General features: G+C 36.8%; 1 protein-coding gene across 2 annotated transcripts in view; it reads left to right on the top strand.

The window, feature by feature from the left end:
* SELENOF (selenoprotein F) overlaps nt 1–19,345 on the top strand; it is a 57,835-nt gene extending 38,490 nt beyond the window's left edge. Inside the window, exons 4-6 of one of the 2 annotated variants that reach the window (XM_045064813.1) lie at nt 15,986–16,035; nt 18,286–18,322; nt 18,501–19,345. In XM_045064813.1, coding sequence (XP_044920748.1) covers nt 15,986–16,035; nt 18,286–18,322; nt 18,501–18,541 — 128 coding nt within the window. In that variant the 3' untranslated portion in view covers nt 18,542–19,345. The remainder of the gene's footprint in view (nt 1–15,985; nt 16,036–18,285; nt 18,323–18,500) is intronic. The other variant, XM_004752655.2, reaches the window with a different exon arrangement.
* The last annotated feature ends 1,967 nt before the right edge of the window (nt 19,346–21,312 follow it).

The raw sequence follows: 21,312 nt of genomic DNA, 5'->3' as shown, positions 1-21,312 counted from the left end.
TAGTAAATTCTTTTCCACCCCCTCACTTTAAATCTGGAGGTGTCTTCGGGCTTAAAATGAGTTTCTTGGAGGCAACATATAGATGGGTTTTGTTTTTTTATCCATTCTGATACCCTTTGTCTTTTGACAGGGGCATTTAGCCCATTAACATTCAGGGTAACTATTGAGAGATATGAATTTAGTGCCATTGTATTGCCTGTAAGGTGACTGTTACTGTATATGGTCTCTGTTCCTTTCTGATCTACCACTTGTAGGCTCTCTCTTTGCTTAGAGGACCCCTTTCAATATTTCCTGTAGAGCTGGTTTGGTGTTTGCAAATTCTTTCAGTTTTTGTTTGTCCTGGAAGCTTTTAATCTCTCCTTCTATTTTCAGTGATAGCCTAGCTGGATATAGTATTCTTGGCTGCATGTTTTTCTTGTTTAGTGCTCTGAATATTTCATGCCAGCTCTTTCTGGCCTGCCAGGTCTCTATGGATAAGTCCGCTGCCAATCTAATATTTTTACCATTGTATGTTACAGACTTCTTCTCCAGGCTGCTTTCACTAAGACTTGTAAATTTTACTATTAGGTGACGGGGTGTGGGCCTATTCTTATTGATTTTGAGGGGCATTCTCTGCACCTCCTGAATTTTGATGCTTGTTCCCTTTGCTATATTGGGGAATTCTCCCCAATGATTCTCTCCAGTATACCTTCTGCTCCCCTCTCTCTTTCTTCTTCTTCTGGAATCCCAATTATTCTAATGTTGTTTCGTCTTATGGTGTCACTTATCTCTCGAATTCTCCCCTCGTGGTCCAGTAGCGGTTTGTCCCTCTTTTGCTCAGCTTCTTTATTCTCTGTCATTTGGTCTTCTATATTGCTAATTCTTTCTTCTGCCTCATTTATCCTAGCAGTGAGAGCCTCCATTTTTTATTGCACCTCATTAATAGCTCTTTTGATTTCAACTTGGTTAGATTTTAGTTCTTTTATTTCTCCAGAAAGGGCTTTTATATATCCCGAGAGGGTTTCTCTAATATCTTCCATGCCTTTTTCGAGCCCGACTAGAACCTTGAGAATTGTCATTCTGAACTCTAGATCTGACATATTACCAATGTCTGTATTGGTTAGGTCCCTAGCCTTTGGTACTGCCTCTTGTTCTTTTTTTTGTGGTGAATTTTTCCGCCTTGTCCTTTTGTCCAGATAAGAGTATATGAAGGAACAAGTAAAATACTAAAAGGGGGCAACAACCCCAGGAAAATATGCTTTAACCAAATCAGAAGAGATCCCGAATCGTGAGAGGGGAGAAAGGGAATAAAAAGAGGTTCAGAAAGAAAGAAAGAAAAAGAAAAGAAAAGAATTTTAAGGGCGCCTGGGTGGCTCAGTGGGTTAAGCCGCTGCCTTCGGCTCAGGTCATGATCTCAGAGTCCTGGGATCGAGTCCCGCATCGGGTTCTCTGCTCAGCGGAGAGCCTGCTTCCCTCCCTCTCTCTGCCTGCCTCTCCATCTACTTGTGATTTCTCTCTGTCAAATAAATAAATAAAATCTTTAAAAAAAAAAAAAAAGAATTTTAAAAAGAAAACAAATAAAGAGAAGTATAAAAACGAAACAATATACATATTAGTTAAACTGGTTAAAAATGTTAAAAAGAAAAGGATAAAAGTTTAAAAAAATTTTAGCAGAAGAGAAAAAAAGTGAAAAAGAAAAAAAATTAAATTAACTGCAGGACTAAAGAATCATAGGGAGAAAGCCATGAGTTCCGTGCTTTGCTTTCTCCTCCTCTAGAATTCTGCTGCTCTCCTTGGTATTGAAACTGCACTCCTTGGTAGGCGAACTTGGTCTTGGCTGGATTTCTTGTTGATCTTCTGGGGGAGGGGCCTGGTGTAGTGATTCTCAAGTGTCTTTGCCCCAGGTGGAATTGCACCGTCCTTACCAGGGGCCAGGCTGAGTAATCCACTCGGGTTTGCTTTCAGGAGCTTTTGTTCCCTGAGCACTTTCCATAGAGTTCTGGATGACGGGAATACAAATGGCGGCCTCCTGGTTTCCGGCCTGGAGGAGCCGAGAGCCCCGGGTCCCACTCCTCAGTGCGCCCTCAGAGAATAGCGCCTAGCAATTCCCATCTGCCTGACCTCTGGCCGCGCTCTGAGCTCACCGAGCCTGCGACCGGTTCAAGGTAACGCCAAGCTGTGAGCTTACCATTGGCTCTGTCTCTGTAGCCAGCTTTCCCGTTCCAATACCTGTAAGCTCTGCAACACTCAGACACTCCCGATCCTTCTGTGACCCTGCGGGACCACGTGGTCAGCCACGCTGACCCAGCGTGTGCCTCACCCCGGTTTAGCCTCTGGAGCGATGTCCCTCAGTGGAACAGACTTAAAAGTCCTGATTTTTTGCTCGGTTGCTCCGCCGCTTGCCGGGAGCTGGCCCCTCCCCCCAGGGTCTATCTTCCCGTCGCTTTGGATTCACTTCTCCGCCAATCCTACCTTTCAGAAAGTGGTTGTTTTTCTGTCTCTAGAATTGCTGTTCTTCTTCTCTTCGATCTGCCGATGGATTTGTAGGTGTTTGCAATCTTTAGATAAGCTATCTAGCTGATATCCTGCTAGCTGAAGTAGTCTCAGCCTGCTACTTCTCCGCCATCTTGACTCCTCCCTGGATTATCTGTTCTTGTTCTGTGAAAAATGCTATTGGTATTTGATAGGAAATTCACTGAATCAGTAGATTGTTTTGGGTAGTGTAGACTTTTTTTTTAAAGATTTTATTTATTTATTTCACAGAGAGAGATATCACAGGTAGGCAGAGAAGCAGGCAGAGAGAGAGGGGGAAGCAGGCTCCCCGCTGAGCAGAGAGCCCTATGTGGGACTCAATCCCAGGACCCTGAGATCATGACTGAGCCGAAGGCAGAGGCTTAACCCACTGAGCCACTCAGGCGCCCCTAGTGTGGACTTTTTTTAACAATAGTAATTGTTCCAGGGCACCTGGGTGGTGTAGTCAGTTAAGTATCTTCCTTGACTCGGTCATGATCTCAGGGTCCTGGGATCTAGCCTGGCGTCTGGCTCCCTGCTCAACAGAGTCTGCTTCTCACTGTCCCTCTGTCCTTCCCTCCAGTCATGTTCTCTCTCTCTCTCCACCCCTCAAATAAAATTTTAAAAATAGTAGTAATTCCTCTGGTTCATGAGCACAGAATATTTTTCCATTGTTATTGTCATGTTCAGTTTCTTTCATTAGTGTCCCATAGTTTGAGAATACTGGTGTTTTACTTCCGTGGTTTAATTATTTGTAAGTATTTTATTCTTTTTGGTACAGTTTAAATAGAATTGTTCTCTTAATTTCTCTTTCTGCTACTTCATTATTAGTATGTAGAAATAAAACCAATTTCTGTGTATTAGTTTTGTATCCTCAAACTGCTGAATGTATCTGTTCTAATGAGTTTTGGTTGTCTTTAGTGTTTTCTATATAAAATATCCAGTCATCTGCAAATGGTAACAGTTTTACTTCTTTACAAATTTGGTCATGATCACTCCTCTGCAGCTAGGATTTCCAGTAGTGTGTTGAGTAAGTGTGAACGTCCTTATCTTGTTCCTGATCCTAGAGGAAAATGTTTCAGTGTTTGACCATTGAGTATGAGTTGTGTGAGCTGTGGGTTTTTCATATATGGCCTTTATTATGTCAAGGTGTATTCCCTCCTAACCCAAACTCATTTTAAGATTGTATTATAAGCAAAGGTAGAATTTGTCAGATGCCTTTTATACATCCATTGAGATGATGATATGGTTTGTATGCTTCCTCTTATTAATGTGTATCACAATGATTTGCAAATACTGAACTGAGCCCTCTTTTTCTTAATGAGTCTTCCTCTTTTCAGAGTACCAGCTCTGGAGTAATGTTGGTGGAAATTCAAATTGATACTGAACTTCTCTCTCTCTCTCTTTTTTTTTTTTTTTTTTTTTTTTTAGTTCCTATTTTAGTTTTTAGTTGCTCTTTCATTTATTTCCACTCTTTTTTTTTTTAAGATTTTATTTATTTATTTAAAAGAGAGAGTATGCACATCAGCAGAGGAGAGGGGCAAAAGGAGAGGGAGAAGCAGACTCCCTGCTGAGCAGGGGGCCGATGTGGGATTTGATCCCAGGACCTCAGCCAGGATCATGACCCAAGCCAAAGGCAGATGCCCCTCCACTCTAATCTTTATCATTTCCCTCTTTTTTCACTGGCTTTGTTTGTTCTTTCTCTAGTTCCTTTGGATGTAAGGTGAGGTTTTTCTTGTTTGATGTAGGCATGTATCTCAATAAATTTCCCTCTCGGAACTGCTTTTGCTGCACCCCTTAGATTTTTGGACCATTGTGTTTTCATTTTTATTTCTCTTCATATATATTTTTATTTTCTCTTTGATTTTTGTTGTTGTTGTTGTTGTTGCTGACCCATTGTTGTTCAGTAGTGTGTTTTTTTAACCTTCATGTGTTTTTGCTTTTCGAGTTTTTTTCTAATTTTTTGTTTCATACCTTTATGATCAGAAAAGATACATGATTTCAGACTTATAAAATTATTTAGACTTCTTTGTGGCCTAAGATAGGATCTGCCCTGGAGAATGTACCATGTGCACTTTACTGTATATTCAGCAGTTTTTGGATGGAATATTCTGTTTATACCTGTTCTGTCTCTTCTAATGTGTCACTCAAAGCTACTTTTTTCCTTGTTGATTTTCTATCCACAATGTCTATCCACTGATGTAAGTGGGGTGTTACTATTGTATTATTGCTAATTTCTTACTTTATAACTTTTATAATTGCTTTATGTGTATTTAAGTGATACTATTTTGGGTGCAGAGATATTTATAATTGTAAATCCTCTTGTTGAAGTGACCACTTTATCATTCTGTAATGCCTTTCTTTGTCTCTTGCTATAGTCTTTGATAAAAGTATTCTTGCCAGTCTTTTTATTTCTCTTCCATTTGCATGGAATATCTATACTCATACCTTCATTTTTCACTCTGTATGTGTCTAAGTCTGAAGCAAGTCTCTTGTAAACAAGATACAGATGGGTCCTTTTTGTTGTTTACCCATCAGTCACCCTCTGTCTTTTGATTGGAGCATTTGGTCAATTTCCTTTTTTTTATTTATTTTATTTATTTATTTATTTATTTTAAGAGAAAGAGAGAGAATGCTAGTGCAGGCATACGTAGGGAGGGGCAGAGGGAGAAAGAGAATTTAAGCAGGGCTTGATCTCAGGACTCTGAGATCATGACCTGAGCCTAAATTAAGAGACAGACACTTGGGCCCCTGGGTGGGTCAGTTGCTTAAGCGACTGCCTTTGGCTCAGGTCATGATCCTGGAGTCCTAGGATAGAGTCCCACATCAGGCTCCCTGCTCAGCAGAGAGTCTGCTTCTCCCTCTGACCCTCCACTTCAACTTCTCTCTCTCTCTTTCAAATAAATAAAAGCAAAAAAGAAGAGAGAGAGAGACTGACAGACACTTAACCCACTGCACCAGGCGCCCCATATACCATTTACATTTAATTAAATATTTGTAGGTGTGTCCTTATTGTCATTTTGTTAATTGCTTTGTAGTTGTTTTTGTAGTTCTCGGTCTTGTTCTCTTTCGTTTTGATGGCTTTCTTAAACATTCTTGGATCCCTTTTTGATTTTTGTGTATATCGTATGTTTCTTTTTGGTTATTATTTAGTTCATATATAACATTCTGTGTGTATAGCAGTCTTATATAAAGTTGATGGCCACTTTTATGTGTATGATTTCATATTTTACATCTTTTTATTTTGTGTATCCCTTGACTCATTTTTGTAGGTATAATTGATTTTGCTACTTTTTTTGTTTCAGTCTCCATATTGGCTTAATCTACCACCTTTACCTTTGAGAATTTTTCCTTTTCCTAATTTTCTTCTCATTATGGCCTTTTCTTTCTGCTTAATTGGTGAAAACCCCTTTAACTTTTGTCTGGAACTTTTTTTTTCTCCTGTTCTTAACCATAACCTCATTTGAGTATTCTTGCTCGAAGGTTGTTACCTTGTAGCACTTTGAATTTATCATGCCACTTCCTTCTGGCCTCAAAGTTTCTGGTGAAAAATGGGGTTTCCCTGATTATAACTGTTTTCTCTTGCTTTGCTTTTAAGATTCTCTTTTTGTCTTTAATCGTTGATTATAATTATGTGTCTTGTTGTGGACCTCCTTTGAGTTATCTTTTTAGGGGTTCTGCATGCTTCCTGGATCTGAATGTTTGTTTCCTTCCCTCGGGTTAGGGAAATTTTCAACCATTTTTTTTTTAATTTTTATTTTTTTTATAAACATGTATTTTTATCCCCAGGGGTACAGGTCTATGAATCACCAGGTTTACACACTTCACAGCACTCAGCAAAGCACATACCCTCCCCAATGTCCATAATCCCACCCTCTTCTCCCAACCCCCCTCCCCCTAGCAACCCTCAGTTTGTTTTGTGAGATTAAGAGTCACTTATGGTTTGTCTCCCTCCCAATTCCATCTTGTTTCATTGATTCTTCTTCTACCCACTTAAGCCCCCATTTTCAACCATTTTTTTAAAATAAGTTTTCTGATCCCTTGTTTTCCTCTTCTCTTTCTGGCATCCCTGTAATATGAATGTTTTACAGTGGAGGATGTTCCATATTTTTCATAACCTATTCTCATTTTTTATTCTCTTTGACGTTTGGCTTGGTTACTTTCTGTTACCTTGTCTTCTGCATTGCTGATCCATTCTTCTGTATTCCATCATCTGCTGTTGATTCCTTCTAGTGTATTTTTCATTTTAGTTAATGAACTCTTCAATTCTGACTGGTTCTTCTTTGTATTTTCTTTTTGTTGAAGTTGTCACTGTGTTCATCTCCTCTTCTCAAATCCACTGAGTATCTTTGACTGTTAGTTTAAAGTTTCATCAGGCATATTGCTTATCTGTTTTATTTAACTCTTTTACTGTGATTTTTGTCATGTTCTTTCATCTGGGACAGATGCCTCGCTCTTCATTTTGTCTTACTCTGTGTGTATTACATCAACTACAACTTTTGGTCTTGAAAGTAGTTACACTGTGGGACAGTTGGGTGACTCGGTCAGTTAAGCATCTGCCTTTGGCTCAGGTCATGATCCCAGGTCCTGAGATTGAGTCCCACATTGGGCTCCTTGCTCCACAGAGGAGCCTGCTTCTCCTTCCCCCTGCTTGTGTGTGCACCTACTCTCTCTCTTTCTCTCTGACAAATAAATGAAATCTTTAAAAAAAAAAAAAAAATGCAGTTACCTTCTGAGGAAGTGGTCTTGTGGTGCCCTAAAGCATAGTTCATTTTTTTCACCAGCATCGCATGCTCCAGGGATATCCCCTCTATGGGCTGTTGTGACCTTCTATTGTGGTTGAGCTGTGATTGCCTTCAGTGCAGCTGATTGCAGTCACCCACTTTACCTTCTGTGGGCACACTGGGCTGGGTTTGCTCCCCATGCTGTTGAGAGGTTCACCTGTGGCTGGTATGGGTTCATTGGTGGGTGGACCAGCAGTCATCCTAGTTGTCCACACTTAGCCTCTCTGCCACAGCTGCAGGAACAAGGAAGAGCAGGGCTTCCTCCCTGATCAACCAGCTAAGAGGATCAGCTTCATGAACTGCAGTCATGCTGGGTTGAGGGGTTATCTTTCCCCCTCTGCAGGCCAGGAGTCACTTTCAGTGGCCCTGTGGACCTAATGTTTTATCATTTATAGTAGCATGAAAAATAATAGATGACAATTCCTTCTTAAGCATGAGTCTTACAATGTTAAGTATATGTGTGTGTCTCAAAAAAAATTTTTTTCCCTAATTATGTAAATATTACACACTTTGTGTGAAAGGCTAGATCAAATTTTTCAGCTTGATAGGCAACAGAGGTCTATGCTACAACTATTGAACTCTGCTTCTGTAGTATAGAAGCAGCCTTAGAAAATATTTAAATGTGTAGCTTTGTTCCAGTAAAACTGTACTTCCTGAAGCAGCCGCCTAGATTATGGACCTCAGACTATATTTTGCCAATTCCTTATTAGAATCATATACCTTTGAAATTTTAAAATAATGTAGGACCTTTTTTTCAGTTTTTACTTCTTAATACCGACTGTGATTTCACTTCTCATACCAACTTCTTATGCCAGTAGTAATAATCCCTTTAGGATCATGAGTTTTCCTGTAAGTAGTATCATTCATGAGTATTCACTTCATCAGTTTTTCTCATTTATAAAATGGGTAATAGATGGTTTAAAACCAATAAAAACCCACCTTATAAGATTGTTTTGAGGATTAAATAACACACTTAAAGCACTTAGTATGTGCATAGCACGAACAAATGCAGAGTAAACTATTCTGTAATTCTGTGAATTATTGAGTGCTTACTGTGTGTCAAGCACTATTTTAGTACCGAGGTATTACTTGGAGGGTACTGTTTTTGTAACATACTCTCTCTTTAGGTAATAAATTTCCATTAGTAACAATCAGGCATTTCTGCATTCCTTTATCTGCCGTCTATAAAAAATAAAAATAGCTCAGATCAGAATATCAGTTAGAACTGCAGCCTGACTTCTTATAATAAGCAGAATTTTATTTGCTGCCAGCCATTCTTCTACCTATGATATTTTGGCTCCTGTTTCTATCAGTTTACCTCCTGATGATTACATCTTACTCAACTCTAGCATTTGAAACTCTCTTCCCTTTACTTCTGTGAATTTGTTACCTCCTAGTTTTTCCTACATCCAACAAGATTTTCATTCTCCTTTCCTGGCATCTCCTCTACCACCCACCTTTCAAATGTTAGTTTTAGTCAGGGTCTGTCTTTATATTTTCTTCTTTTATTACTCTTGAATGTCCCATCCCCTCTGTTCCAATTACAGTATTTACCTGATGACACTCTTAACCAGTATCTGTAGGTCACAGCTTTCTATTGTTAGAAAGCACATTTCTGACTATAAGCAGACATGTTTGTATGGTCTTATAGATACCTTAAGCCTGTGTACATATGAATCATCTGAAAATTTTGTTAATTGTAAATTCTGTAAACTTGGAGTGCATTCTGAGATTCTGCATTTCTCGTAATCCTCTAGGCTGTGGCCCACATTTCTGGTAGAGAGGCCTTAAACCCAGCATATCGAAAAACTGAATTTATACTCTTCTCTTACAAAAGAATACCATCTTCTTTCCTCTTTCCACAAATGACAATATGACCAAGCACTTTATTTCACACTTTATACAAAGTTAGTCACCAAATGGTATTTCTTCCCTTCCTTATTAAGAACTTTCAAATCTTATTCCCTTGGCCTTCTCTGATTTTAATCAAGCCTTTGGCATCTTTCTCCAGAAAGATTAGTTACTTGCTACCTGGTCCAGGTATCTTTGTTCCCTTTTCTTTCTTTTGTTGCATCCTCTACACAACTACCAAAAAGAACTTTTGTAATAGATGTACTTGTGGCCCTCCCCATCACATACAGAATAAATGACAAATTCAGTAGCTTCACGATACAAGACTCAGCACAACATGCTTTTCTTGATTGTGTTCACACCTCTAGTTCACATGCACAACTATCTGCATGTCTCTGAGCTCTGACCTCTAAGGCTTTGCGTATATTGCATGTTCCTCCTGGCTTATGCCTCTTCCATTTCTTGTGGTAAACTGCTACTCTTTAAAAATTTAGTCTAAACATTTTTTGTGGCCTTTAGCACTTTATATTCCACAGCTGCCACATAATATTATAATGTTTTTATTTGTTTTATTGCTCTTTTTCCTCTGCCAAACTAGGAACTCTTAAATTCCAGAATTTTTTTGTGTCATTAATATACCCGGGGGGAATATATATATATATATATATATCCACACACATATATATATACCCAGAATCTAACACTGTACCTCATATTAAGAGGAATTCAAATATTTATTGAATGGATAAATGGATTTACAAAATTTATCTAATTCAAGGATAATCCAGCTAAAAGCCTGTGTTTATATTGGTTAATATATCCTATATAGTCTTCAGACATTCTTTTTCTGACTTTATCTTTCTGTACTAAGAAGTTAACTTTTTCATTTGTCTTCATTGTACCTCCAGTCTCCTCAGATTATTTCAGTTATTTAAGTTGCTTTTCTCTTGAATGTTTTCAAGTGCTTTTAAATTGTCATCTTGGGAAGACCCAAATGACTCATAATACTACACTCTAGATGGTGTGTATATAATAGTAAGTTTTTTATTTTAGAGATACTTAGGTACCCAGAAGCTTGCTTAAACATAGTTGAGAATTCAGTTCTGTTGTCTGCTGTTGTTGGCCATTCTCTTTGTATTGTTTCTGGGTATGATATATGACATTTTTATTTAGAATATATGATGATTCAAATGGTTATTTTTATCAACAGGAAAACATCTGTCATTCCTTATAATTTTATATAATAGTTCACAGTCTTAACCATAATTCTGTAACCCCTTACAATGAAATTAAGTCTTAAAACCAGTGGAATACATTATATGACGGACTCCTGATGTGATCAAAGATGTATCATTACATCTAGCCAAGTGTATTGTCTTTTTCATTTATATTTTCACTTATTTTGAAAATAATTTAAACATTTTTCTTTAATCCTAAGACATATGCTCCCTATTATCTTGTCATCCCCAGTTTTACCCTCTTTCTGGAACTAGGAAGATACTTTTTTTTTTTTTAATATTGTTTATAGTTACCTTTGAAGAGTCCAAATTAGAAGAGTTCTATAGGTTTCTGAGTAATACATATAGCAAAACTAAGCTCATCTCTAAGGGAGCTGTGCAAGTGACCTACTTACAAGAATCCAGAGTGAAAAGCTGAACCATTTCATGTGTTTTATAATCACTTCTGTGTATTTGATTACTTGAAAGTACTATTCACAAAACTGCCTTTATAACTACCAAATAAGTTGGCATAAGAACATTTTCTGGAAATGCAGTGGCTGTTTTGTTCTTTGTTTTTTTAAGATTTTATTTATTTACTTGTCAGAGAGATAGCACGGGCAGGGGGAGTGGCTGGCAGAAGGAGAGTCAGGCTCCCTGCTGAGCAGGGACTGCTCTCCCCCACCACTTTTGGGACTCCATCCAAGAACCCTGGGGTCATGACCTGGGCTGAATACATATGCTTAACTGGACTGAGCCACCCAGGCATCCCAGTGACATGGATTTCTTTAGGAATCTTCAAACTGATGTTATTGAGCTTTTTTAAAGCAGCAGGAAGTAAACTAGAAAAGTTATTATGCATCTTTTTGCAAGTGTTATATTCTTGTATAGCCCATCCTACTGCCATGTGTACATAAAAGCACCCAAGTATCTGTAAAAAAATTAATTCACCACTTATAAAATGTGATTTGCTACTACAGAGTATTTAGCAGATATCCCCCTCATTCAAGATTAGGAGGCTTTGTAGATCTATACTTAGCAGAGCAAAGAATGATGAAAATAGTCATTAGTGACTCATATTAAATTTATTCATTTCAGCCTATTAAAAAATCTTTCAAATGAATGAATATTATTAAATGTGCTAGCCTCTATTAATGGATTCAAAAAAGATATAAGAACAATCCTTTTCCCCTAGAGATTTTTCTTGTGCAGTAGACAACACAGTTAGTATTAACCAGTGTTTTGCACAGGTGTGCATAATATCATTTACCAAAGGGATGGTGTAAAATGCAACAGGATACCATGAGATCATTTTTTGCTTTGGGATTCAGGAGTCTGCAGAGTATTTGGACAAATTCTAAAGGATGGGATTAATAAAGAAGAAATTCTAATAAACAGACTAACAATCAGCTTTATTTTGAACTAAATTCTATAGGGGAAGTATAGATAGGATATCTGAGTCTCTTCCAACAAGTTCTCAAAAAGAAAAACTACTTGCATTTAGGACAGTAAAACAAAGAGTAGAGACCTTCATAATGAAACGTATCTATAATGCTATTGCTAGTTAATGGTAAGTTTAAGAAATAAGTTCTCATGTCACCATAAAATTTAAGAAGTATCAAGTATTTATATGAAATAACCTACTTGTATTTTAGAAAAATGTGTTCTAGATTTCATTTGAACAGTTTTATGTGATCATTGCTGGGGGGGAAAATGGTAAAATACAGATCAACCGTCCAGAAAAGGGAGAACATTGATTTAAAACTTTCCCAAGAGGCATGTGGGTGGCTCAGTCAGTTAAATATCTGCCTTCAGCTCGGGTCATGATCCCTGGATCCTCGGATCAAGCCCCATATCGGGCTTGCCTGCCCAGCAGAGAGCCTGCTTCTCCATCTCCTTCTCCCTCTCCCGCTCTCCCTGCTTATGCTCTGTCAAATTAACAAAATCTTTTTAAAACTTTTTAAAAAATGAAACTTCCCCAAACCCTGCACTCCAGATATAGTCCTCTATTAAAATAATAGTTAACATTTTAAAGGTTATATGTATTGTGCCATATATTTTATATTTCCTAGTTTAATTTTTTTAAGATTTATGAATAAATATGTTTAAATTTTTTTGTGACAAGCAGAAGAAACAAACTGATCTCAGACGTGCTTTTTTTTTTTTTTTTAAGATTTTATTTATTTATTTGACAGAGATCACAAGCAGACAGAGCAGAGAGGCAGGCAGAGAGAGAGGAGGAAGCAGGCTCCCCGCTGAGCAGAGAGCCCGATGCGGGGCTCCATCCTAGGACCCTGAGATCGTGACCTGAGCCGAAGGCAGAGGCTTAACCCACTGAGCCACCCAGGCGCCCCTGAAACTTGCTTTTTATATATGAGTTTGCTTCTATGTCACTAAATAGGATAATTTTTTTTATTGTGTTAGTCACCATAAAATACATCATGTTTTTGATGCAGTGTTCCAAGATTATTGTTTATGTCCAACACCCAGTATGTCCCTTCCTTAATACCCATCACGAGGCTCACCCATCCCTCTCCTTCCCTCCCCTCTAAAACCCTGTTTATTTCTCAATCCACAGTCTCTTGTGGTTCATCTCCCCCTCAGATTTCCCCCCTCCACTTTTCCTTTCCTTCTCCTACTATCCTCCATGTTATTCCTTATGTTCCACAAATAAGTGAAACCATATTATAATTCACTTTCTCTGCTTGATTTATTTCACTCAGCATAATCTCCTCCAGTCACATCCAAGTTGATGCAAAAGTTGGCTATTCATCCTTTCTGATGGCTGAGTAATATTCCACTGTATATATGGACCACTTCTTCTTTATCCCTTCCTCTGTTGAAGGGCATCTCGGCTCTTTCCACAGTTCAGCTGTTGTGGATATTGCTGCTATTGCATTGGAGTACAGGTGGCCCTTCTTTTCACTACATCTGTATCTTTGGGGTAGATACCCAGTAGTGCAATTGCTGGGTCACAGGGTAGATCTATTTTTAATTTTTTGAGGAATCTCCTCACTGTTGTCCAAAGTGGTTGTACCAACTTGCATTTCCCATCAACAGTTTAAGAGGGTTCCCTTTTCTCCACATCCTCTCCAACATTGGTTGTTTTCTGCCTTGTTAATCTTTGCCATTCTAACTGGTGTAAGGTGGTATCTCAATGTGATTTTAACTTGAATTTTCATGATGGCTAATGATGATTAATGATGAACATTTTTTCATGTGTCTGCTAGCCATTTGCATGTCTTCATTGGAGAAGTGTCTGTTCATGTCTTCTGCCCATTTTTTGACATGATTATCTGTTTTTTGGGTGTTGAGTTTGAGAAGTTCTTTAAAGACTTGGGTATCAGCCCTTTGTCTGTAGTGTCATTTGCAAATATCTTCTCCCATTCCATGGGTTGCCTCTTTGTTTCATTGACTATTTCCTTTGCTGTGTAGAAGCTTTTTATCTTGAAGAAGTCCCAAAAGTTCATTTTTGCTTTTGTTTCCTTTGCTGTTGGAGCCATGTCTTGAAGGAAGTTGCTGTGGCCAATGTTGAAGAGGTTACTGCCTATGTACTCCTCCAGGATTTTAATGGATTCCTGTATCATGTTGAGATCTTTCATCCATTTTGAGTTTGTCTTTATGTATGGTGTAAGAGAATGGTCAGGTTTTATTCTTCTATACATAGTTGTCCAGTTTTCCCAGCACCATTTATTGAAGAGACTGTCTTTTTTCCACTAGATATTTTTTCCTGCTTTGTCGGAGATTATTTGCCCATAGAGTTGAGGGTCCATATCTGGGCTCTCTACTCTGTTCCACTGGTCTATGTGTTTGTTTTGTGCCAGTACAATGCGGTCTTGGTGATCACAGCTTTGTAGAAAAGCTTGAAATCAGGCAGTGTGATGCCCCCAGTTTTGTTTTGTTTTGTTCTGTTTTTTTCAAGATTTCCTTGGCAATTCAGAATCTTTTCTGGTTCCATAAAAATTTTAGGATTGTTTGTTCCAGCACTTTGAAAAAGGCCAACAGGTTAATTTGTAATGATTAGGAACATTCTGTGGTGTGGTTCACATTAATTTATTTTACCTGTAGCTTCTTACAGACTTAGATTTTTTCCAAATTTCTAGATGTGGTTAATAGGACCTTATATAGCTTTGCATTATATTTTAGAGTTATTTCCTCAGAATAAAGAAATACCCAACAGGGAACTTTCAGATTTAAAGAATATGTACATTAAGACTTTGGGTTCATTTTGCTAAATACCTCTCTGGAAATGTGTCTATACTTCTCCCGCAAATAACCCCCAAGAAAATCCCTCTCTCCATCCCCTCTCTAACCTTAAATATTCTTTTGAATTTTGGGCACTCTGAGTGAGGATACCTCATTGTTTTGACATTTGGTTTTTAATGAACATTTAAAATGTTTATTGACCACTTGTATATTTGTACATTACATCCTCCTGTCCTTAGTCCATTTGTCCACCTACTATGTATTTAATAATTTATGAGCACTTTGATACATTGTTAGAGACTTTCCCTAGTGTATCATTTACACTTTTATTTTTATTTATTTTAAGATTTTATTTATTTATTTGACAGAGTGAGCACAGGCAGATAGAGTGGCAGGCAGAGGCAGAGGGAGAAGCAGGCTCCCCGCTGAGCAAGGAGCCCGATGTGGGACTCGATCCCAGGAGGCTGGGATCATGACCTGAGTCGAAGGCAGCTGCTTAACCAACTGAGCCACCCAGGTGTCCCTCATTTATACTTTTAATTTTTACTTTTAATTTTGTTTCTAGTGGTGTTTAACTGTCCTGAAGATTTCGTTTTTGTATAGGCATATCAATAAAGCATTTACTCTATGGTCATAGTGAGGAAGAATTTTATATTCCATATTGAAGTTGTGTATGTTACCTTTTCTGTAATATTTCTCACAGCTGAAATTATTAGTGTGATTACTGGTTTAGTATCTTTCTTCCTCACGGGACTGTAAGCTTCGTAAGAGCAAGAATCTTGTTTTGTATAGCTTTATCTCTCTTGTCTGGCATACGGTTCGGTCTGCAGTAAATATTTGTTGAATGAATTGAAAATCTTAATCCATCTGGAATTCATTTAGATAGAAGATAGAAAAATAGGTAGCTGTATCCTATTTTTCCCAACTAGTTTGACAAGTTTTCTCCAATGTGTTAAATAATTCATACAGACACCCCAGACCCACACACACATGCGCACATCATTCTTTTCTTCCCTTTTATAGTTTTACCATACTAAACAATGACAGATACTGAGTCTCTCTTGATTTCCTAACCAGTTTTTTCTATTCCAGTATCACATCATCTGTTAACAATGGAACAGATTCTCCTCCAGTATTTCACTTTTTCTAAACTACCCAGACTTCTTACATTATTTACTCTTGTCACAGAGCTTTACTACCAGGCCCTCAATCCCATTAGAATTTGGGATTTTGATTAAGTTTGTAACAATTAACATCTGAAAATACTTACTCTTCTTATTGAATAGTATGAAATGCCTTTCCATTTATTTATATGTTTGAATTTCCTTAGTTTTTTTAATATAGGATCTGATGTTTTATTGAATGTATTTGTACTTTTTATATTAATCTTTTAGCTAGCTTGAGTTTGGAAGTGAATAATTGGAATTTTTTCTTAAGCTTTTGTCAGGAGTGATAAACCCAAACTATTCAGAGGACTACAAATCAAGGTAAGAGGATTTTATTGGAATTCCTTTTTTCCAGTATATTTTTTAATTAAAATATTCGAAGGTTTTTTTTAATTTTTTATTTTTTATAAACATATATTTTTATCCCCAGGAGTAGAGGTCTGTGAATCACCAGGTTTACACATCGAAGGTTTTAATACCTTAGAGTAACTTTAGGTATACAGAAAAATTGATCCAAAAGTACGCTGTTCCCATATATACCCCCTCCCTCATTGTATCTTGCCACTCCATTTCCCTTATTAACATCTTGAACTTATGTGGTACAATTGATAAACCAATATGGATGCATTATTAACTAAATTCCATAATTAGCATTGGGATATTTTGTATGGCATAGTTCTAGTTTTGCCAAATATATATAATACCATGTATATACCATTACAGTATCTTACAGAATAGTTTCATTGCCCTAAAAATCTCCTGTGCTTTACCTGTTCATACTTCTTCCTGCCTCACCCACTCCCCCTAACCCCTGGCAACCACTGATCTTAACTCCCTGTAGTTTACCTTTTGCAGAAGGTCATATGGTTGAAATCATACAGCATGTAGCCTTTTCAAATGGTTTCTTGGACTTAGCAGTGTGCAATTAAGGTTCTTCCCATATCTTACCATTTCTTGGTAACACTAAATAATACGAATATTCAAAAAAATAAAAATAAGAAATAAATAATAGAAATATTCTGTTGTACCAATGTTTTCATATTCACCAGTGGAAGGACATCTTGGTCGCTTCCAGTCTTTGGCAGTTATAAGTAAAGCTGCCGTACACATTTTTGTGTAGGCATAAGTTTTCAACCTACTCATTACCTAGAAGCACATTTGCTAGATCATATAGTAAAATTTTTTAGCTCTTTAAGAAATTCTCGAACTGTCTTCTAAATTGGCAGTATTATGTTGTATTCCCACTAGTTACAAGAGTTTCTATGCTTCCCCATCCTCACTAGCATTAAATATTTTCAGTGCTTGGCATTTTAGCCATTGTAATAAGTACATAGTATTAACTCGTTTTATTTTGCATTCCCTAATTGAGCATCTTTTCATAAGCCTGTTTGCCATCTGTAGATCTTATTTCGAGTATCTGTTCAGCTCTTTAGCCCACTTTTTAAATTTTTAATTGTGATAATATTAAATTTACCTTTGAAACTATTCTTTAACATACAGTTCAGTGGTGTTACATATATACATATATACATTTTTTTTCTTTTTTTCACCATTGGGCAGCAGATCTGAAATGTCCTCATCTTGCAGAACAAACTGTATACCTATTAAACACTAATTCCCCCTCTCCTCCTCCCAGCTCTTTGGCTTTGTTTCTGTGATTTCCACTATTTTAGAACTTCATAGGAGTTGAATCATGCAGTATTCATCCTATCATGGCTGCTTTATTTCACTTAGTATGATGTCCCCATGATTCAACCACCTTGAAGCATATAACAGGATGCTTTTTCTCCATCTGTTGATACAATATTTTTCTTACTTAGCCTATTGGTGGGGATGTATTCATTAATTTTTAAACGTTATACCAGGCTTGTAGACCTGGAATAAATCCAAATTAGTCATGGTATATAATTCCTTCATGCATTAGTAGGTTTGATAATGTTTTGTTGAGGATTTTTACAGCTACATTCTACATAAATTTTTATCTTTTGTGGACTAAAATGAGTTTTTGAACAGTCACATCTTTCAAAATAGCTTATAGATAATCTAATCAAAAGTAGTTAAGTAGTAATGGTATTCATTGCAAATGGGTGGAAAGTATACCAAATGCTAGAGTTCACAAACTAGAGAACTGAAGCATAAATTGCTGAAAGAAATTCTAAGAGCTTCCTTCATCATCACTGCTGCCTTTTGGGTTATGTGGTTCTACTTAATTTAGCATTGAAGATTGATTGATTTCTTAATGAATTGGGATCTTGTTTGTCGCTGTTAGTGATCATGTTGGTCACTGTTAGAATTGCTCAGTCCTGTCAGATATTACTAGGGTCAACTAATGGGTCTCAAGTTTCAGAGTCTAGCCTAATTACAAACTAATTACAAATAAAAAAAATGTATCTCTTAAGGAAAATTCAAAACTCAGTATAAATGTTGATAATTTGGTGCATTGCCTATTCCAGCAGTGGTCTTACACAGTCATTCTCATCCTAAACTTGTCTTCTCAAGGTTTTAAGCTCATGTGGACTTTGAGTGTTGTCTATAAAATATTTGTTTACATTCAATCACCTTAAATTTCAGACCGTCTCGATACCAACAGATGTTTTTCTTTTTAGAGGTAAATGTAATTACTTAGTTCTCCTTTTTTGAAATCCTGTAACACCTATTATAATCTAGAAGCCTTTTTTAAATTACTGTTAAACTGGCTAAACCTGGATTGAATTGTTGGTTGGGTTTATGCTTGAGGCTGAGAAGGCTCTTCTAAGCAGATAAAAATCATGTCCTTCTTTTTGTAGTATGTTCGTGGTTCCGATCCTGTATTAAAGCTTTTGGATGACAGCGGGAACATTGCTGAAGAATTAAGCATCCTCAAATGGAACACAGACAGTGTAGAAGAATTCCTGAGTGAAAAGTTGGAACGCATATAAATCTTGCTTCAATTTTGTCCTATCCTTTTGTTACTTTATCAGATGAAAGATTACAGTACCTAGAGAATATTTTAGTTTTGCTTCCTTCCTTTGATCACTTTCTGTGAGGCATTAAACATCTCATTAACAGTGGAAGTGGTAGCATAGCCCGCGGTATCTGAGGAATCGGCAAACTTAACAAAACCCAGTTCTCATACATTGCCTTCCTTCCACATTTGTTGGTACCACTGACGAAATGCTTCATAACAGAGTTGGCTAATTATGCAAATGATAGTTTGTAATTTGTCCAGTTTTATGAACAACAGATTTTTAGATTAGGGAGGTTAATAAGGGAGATGCCTACTGTGCCCCATGCATGTGCTGTGTGCTCTCTGAAAGCACCAGCAAGAACTACAAAGCAAGTAAGAGCCACTGAGCCTCAACAGATTGCCTGCTTCTCATTCTCCCGGCTGTCCTTTTAATAGAAATGTTATAGTTCATAATGAATGTGCTGCGGTAAAACTTTATGGCTTCATTATTGTAAAACAGATTCAAGATCTACAGTAAGAGTGAAACATTCAGAGATTTGCATTAATGAAGGCTACACAGAAAACCTTCAGGAGGGTTTGTGTGGATCTGATATTTAGCAAATTTTTGTGCTTCCCACTCTTACAGAAAAATAAAAAATGTTCTTTTAAGATCAAAATATAAATAAAGTTTCCCAAAAAATCGAATTTGAAATTCTTCTGATTTGTCCTCTCATGTTTAAAAATGCTGCATTTCTCAGTGTTTTTATTTTTTCATAGAAGCCCTGTTTTATCCAGAATGTTAAGATGGCTACAGTGTTTCAAACTTTTTGTGAGTAATATTGCTTTATACTTGTCTAACAGTTTCTCAAAGTGCTTTTATCCCTGAATGCATTTTTTATTGATATCTCCTTTAAGGAATAGCTTTTAAAATGCAGAATTTTTATGAGCTATTAAAAATGATTTTTCTTGCTTGACCTTTTGTCTGGTGGTTCACAAAGAACAACATTCATCCAAATGAATTTAGGTCATTTAAACCTCTTATCATATTGGTCTAATCTTACGTCAGCTTAATCTCAGGATAAACTCTTAATCTAGAAACTTTAAAAATAAAAAAGAAAGAATTTAAGCTGTCAATGAAGGATATTTGGAAATCTTTAAAGACACTACCATGAAATGTTTTTATAGAATATTTTTAAGAGTTTGGTTACTATTGCTAGCATTTTGTATTATCTCCTATTTTAAATTAAGTACATTTGTAAAACCATGAAGAGAGTAAACCCTAGGCAAGTTGGTTAATCAAAATAAAATACAATGAGAAGTCCTGGCAAACAGACTAGGATCTATTTTTGATCACTTACAGTAATGGGAGAGCCATCGTTTTGATAGTACAAGACCCTGGATGGTGAGGCACTAATCCCCAGTGGCCATTATTACTTCAGAACAAGAGGGAGGATAAGCCCGTCAGGGACAGTAGGAAAAACAGTGGGAGGAGGTGCCACCACCTACAGATGAACAGTAGGATAGAAGGGATGAAACTTCAAAACTGGGATTGGCACAGGAAACTAATTGGGCTGGAAGAGCCAGTTAAATGAGTGCTGGCATTGATTTAAAAAAAATAAAGAAAAGCTTAAAAACTCTATTCAAGTTATTATATTGAAGTTATTATGAGAGAGCAAAGACGCTAAAGAACCCCATAGTATCATAGAGCTTAAAGTTCTTGAGTTGATGAATAACCATGTATACACCAAGCTCTACTATTTTAATTGAGAGGCTCAGATTAATCCGTCAATTCCAACTATTTTTCACCAGTTCTAATCAAAGAACAGCTCAAATCTCTTAAAAAAAAAAAAAAAAAAGACAAATGAGAGAGAAATACTGATCCAGAAAGTGCCATTTTGTAGGCCAGTTCTGAAATTTGATTAAACTTATTCTGGTTCACAAATATGGGATATATAATACTTGATATTTATAAATTTGTTCCCCCTGCCAAAATGTTACTTATAACTTAAAACAGTTAATTTATCTCTAAATTCCTGAATTTGGTCGAAGCCTCCTAAAAGGAACGATGAACAAATACTGACATTTCCTGTTTTAAGGGGATTTGAAGCTTAAAAGCCAGTCTAAAAATAAAGATAATAAAATTAAAAAAAAAAAAAAAAACACAACCACTTGTGAAAGCAAATACTGCAAAACTTTGGAAGTTAAAATTGGCCCTTCCTTATATGAGAAAGCAAATGCATGGGAAGGAGATATGAGCACAACTAGGTAAGTATTTTTTACTTGAAAAGTAAAATGCCTTTTAATTATATTCTGTGGTGACAGAGGATTTGCTCTAGGAAAAGGCCTGCATTTGTGATTAGAAATTCAGAGTAGACTTTTGGCAGACATTTTACCTCAAACTGCCCCTTTGTCAGAAATCAGTAACATGAGACATGGTTATTTAGAAATGCAGAGGCAGTTATTAAGAATAATTGTCTCCAGCCTCTGTAACTAGTCCTTCCCTGTTAGCCCCTCCTGAAATACTACAACTACAGCTTTTATATATCTGTAGCATTATGAAGACTGTTTAGCCCTAAAAAAAAATTTTTTTTGGTAGAAGGACTAAGCTATAATTGATACTTCTTATTCATGAATTCCATATTTACAAATACACCTACTGGTTAAAGTTATCT

The sequence above is a fragment of the Mustela putorius genome, unplaced genomic scaffold (assembly GCF_011764305.1).
Source record: "Mustela putorius furo isolate JIRA1106 unplaced genomic scaffold, ASM1176430v1.1 tig00003853_pilon_pilon_pilon, whole genome shotgun sequence".
Classification (NCBI taxonomy): domain Eukaryota; kingdom Metazoa; phylum Chordata; class Mammalia; order Carnivora; family Mustelidae; genus Mustela; species Mustela putorius.
Note: the sequence above shows the minus strand (reverse complement) of the source record. Positions and strands in the feature narration are given on the sequence as shown.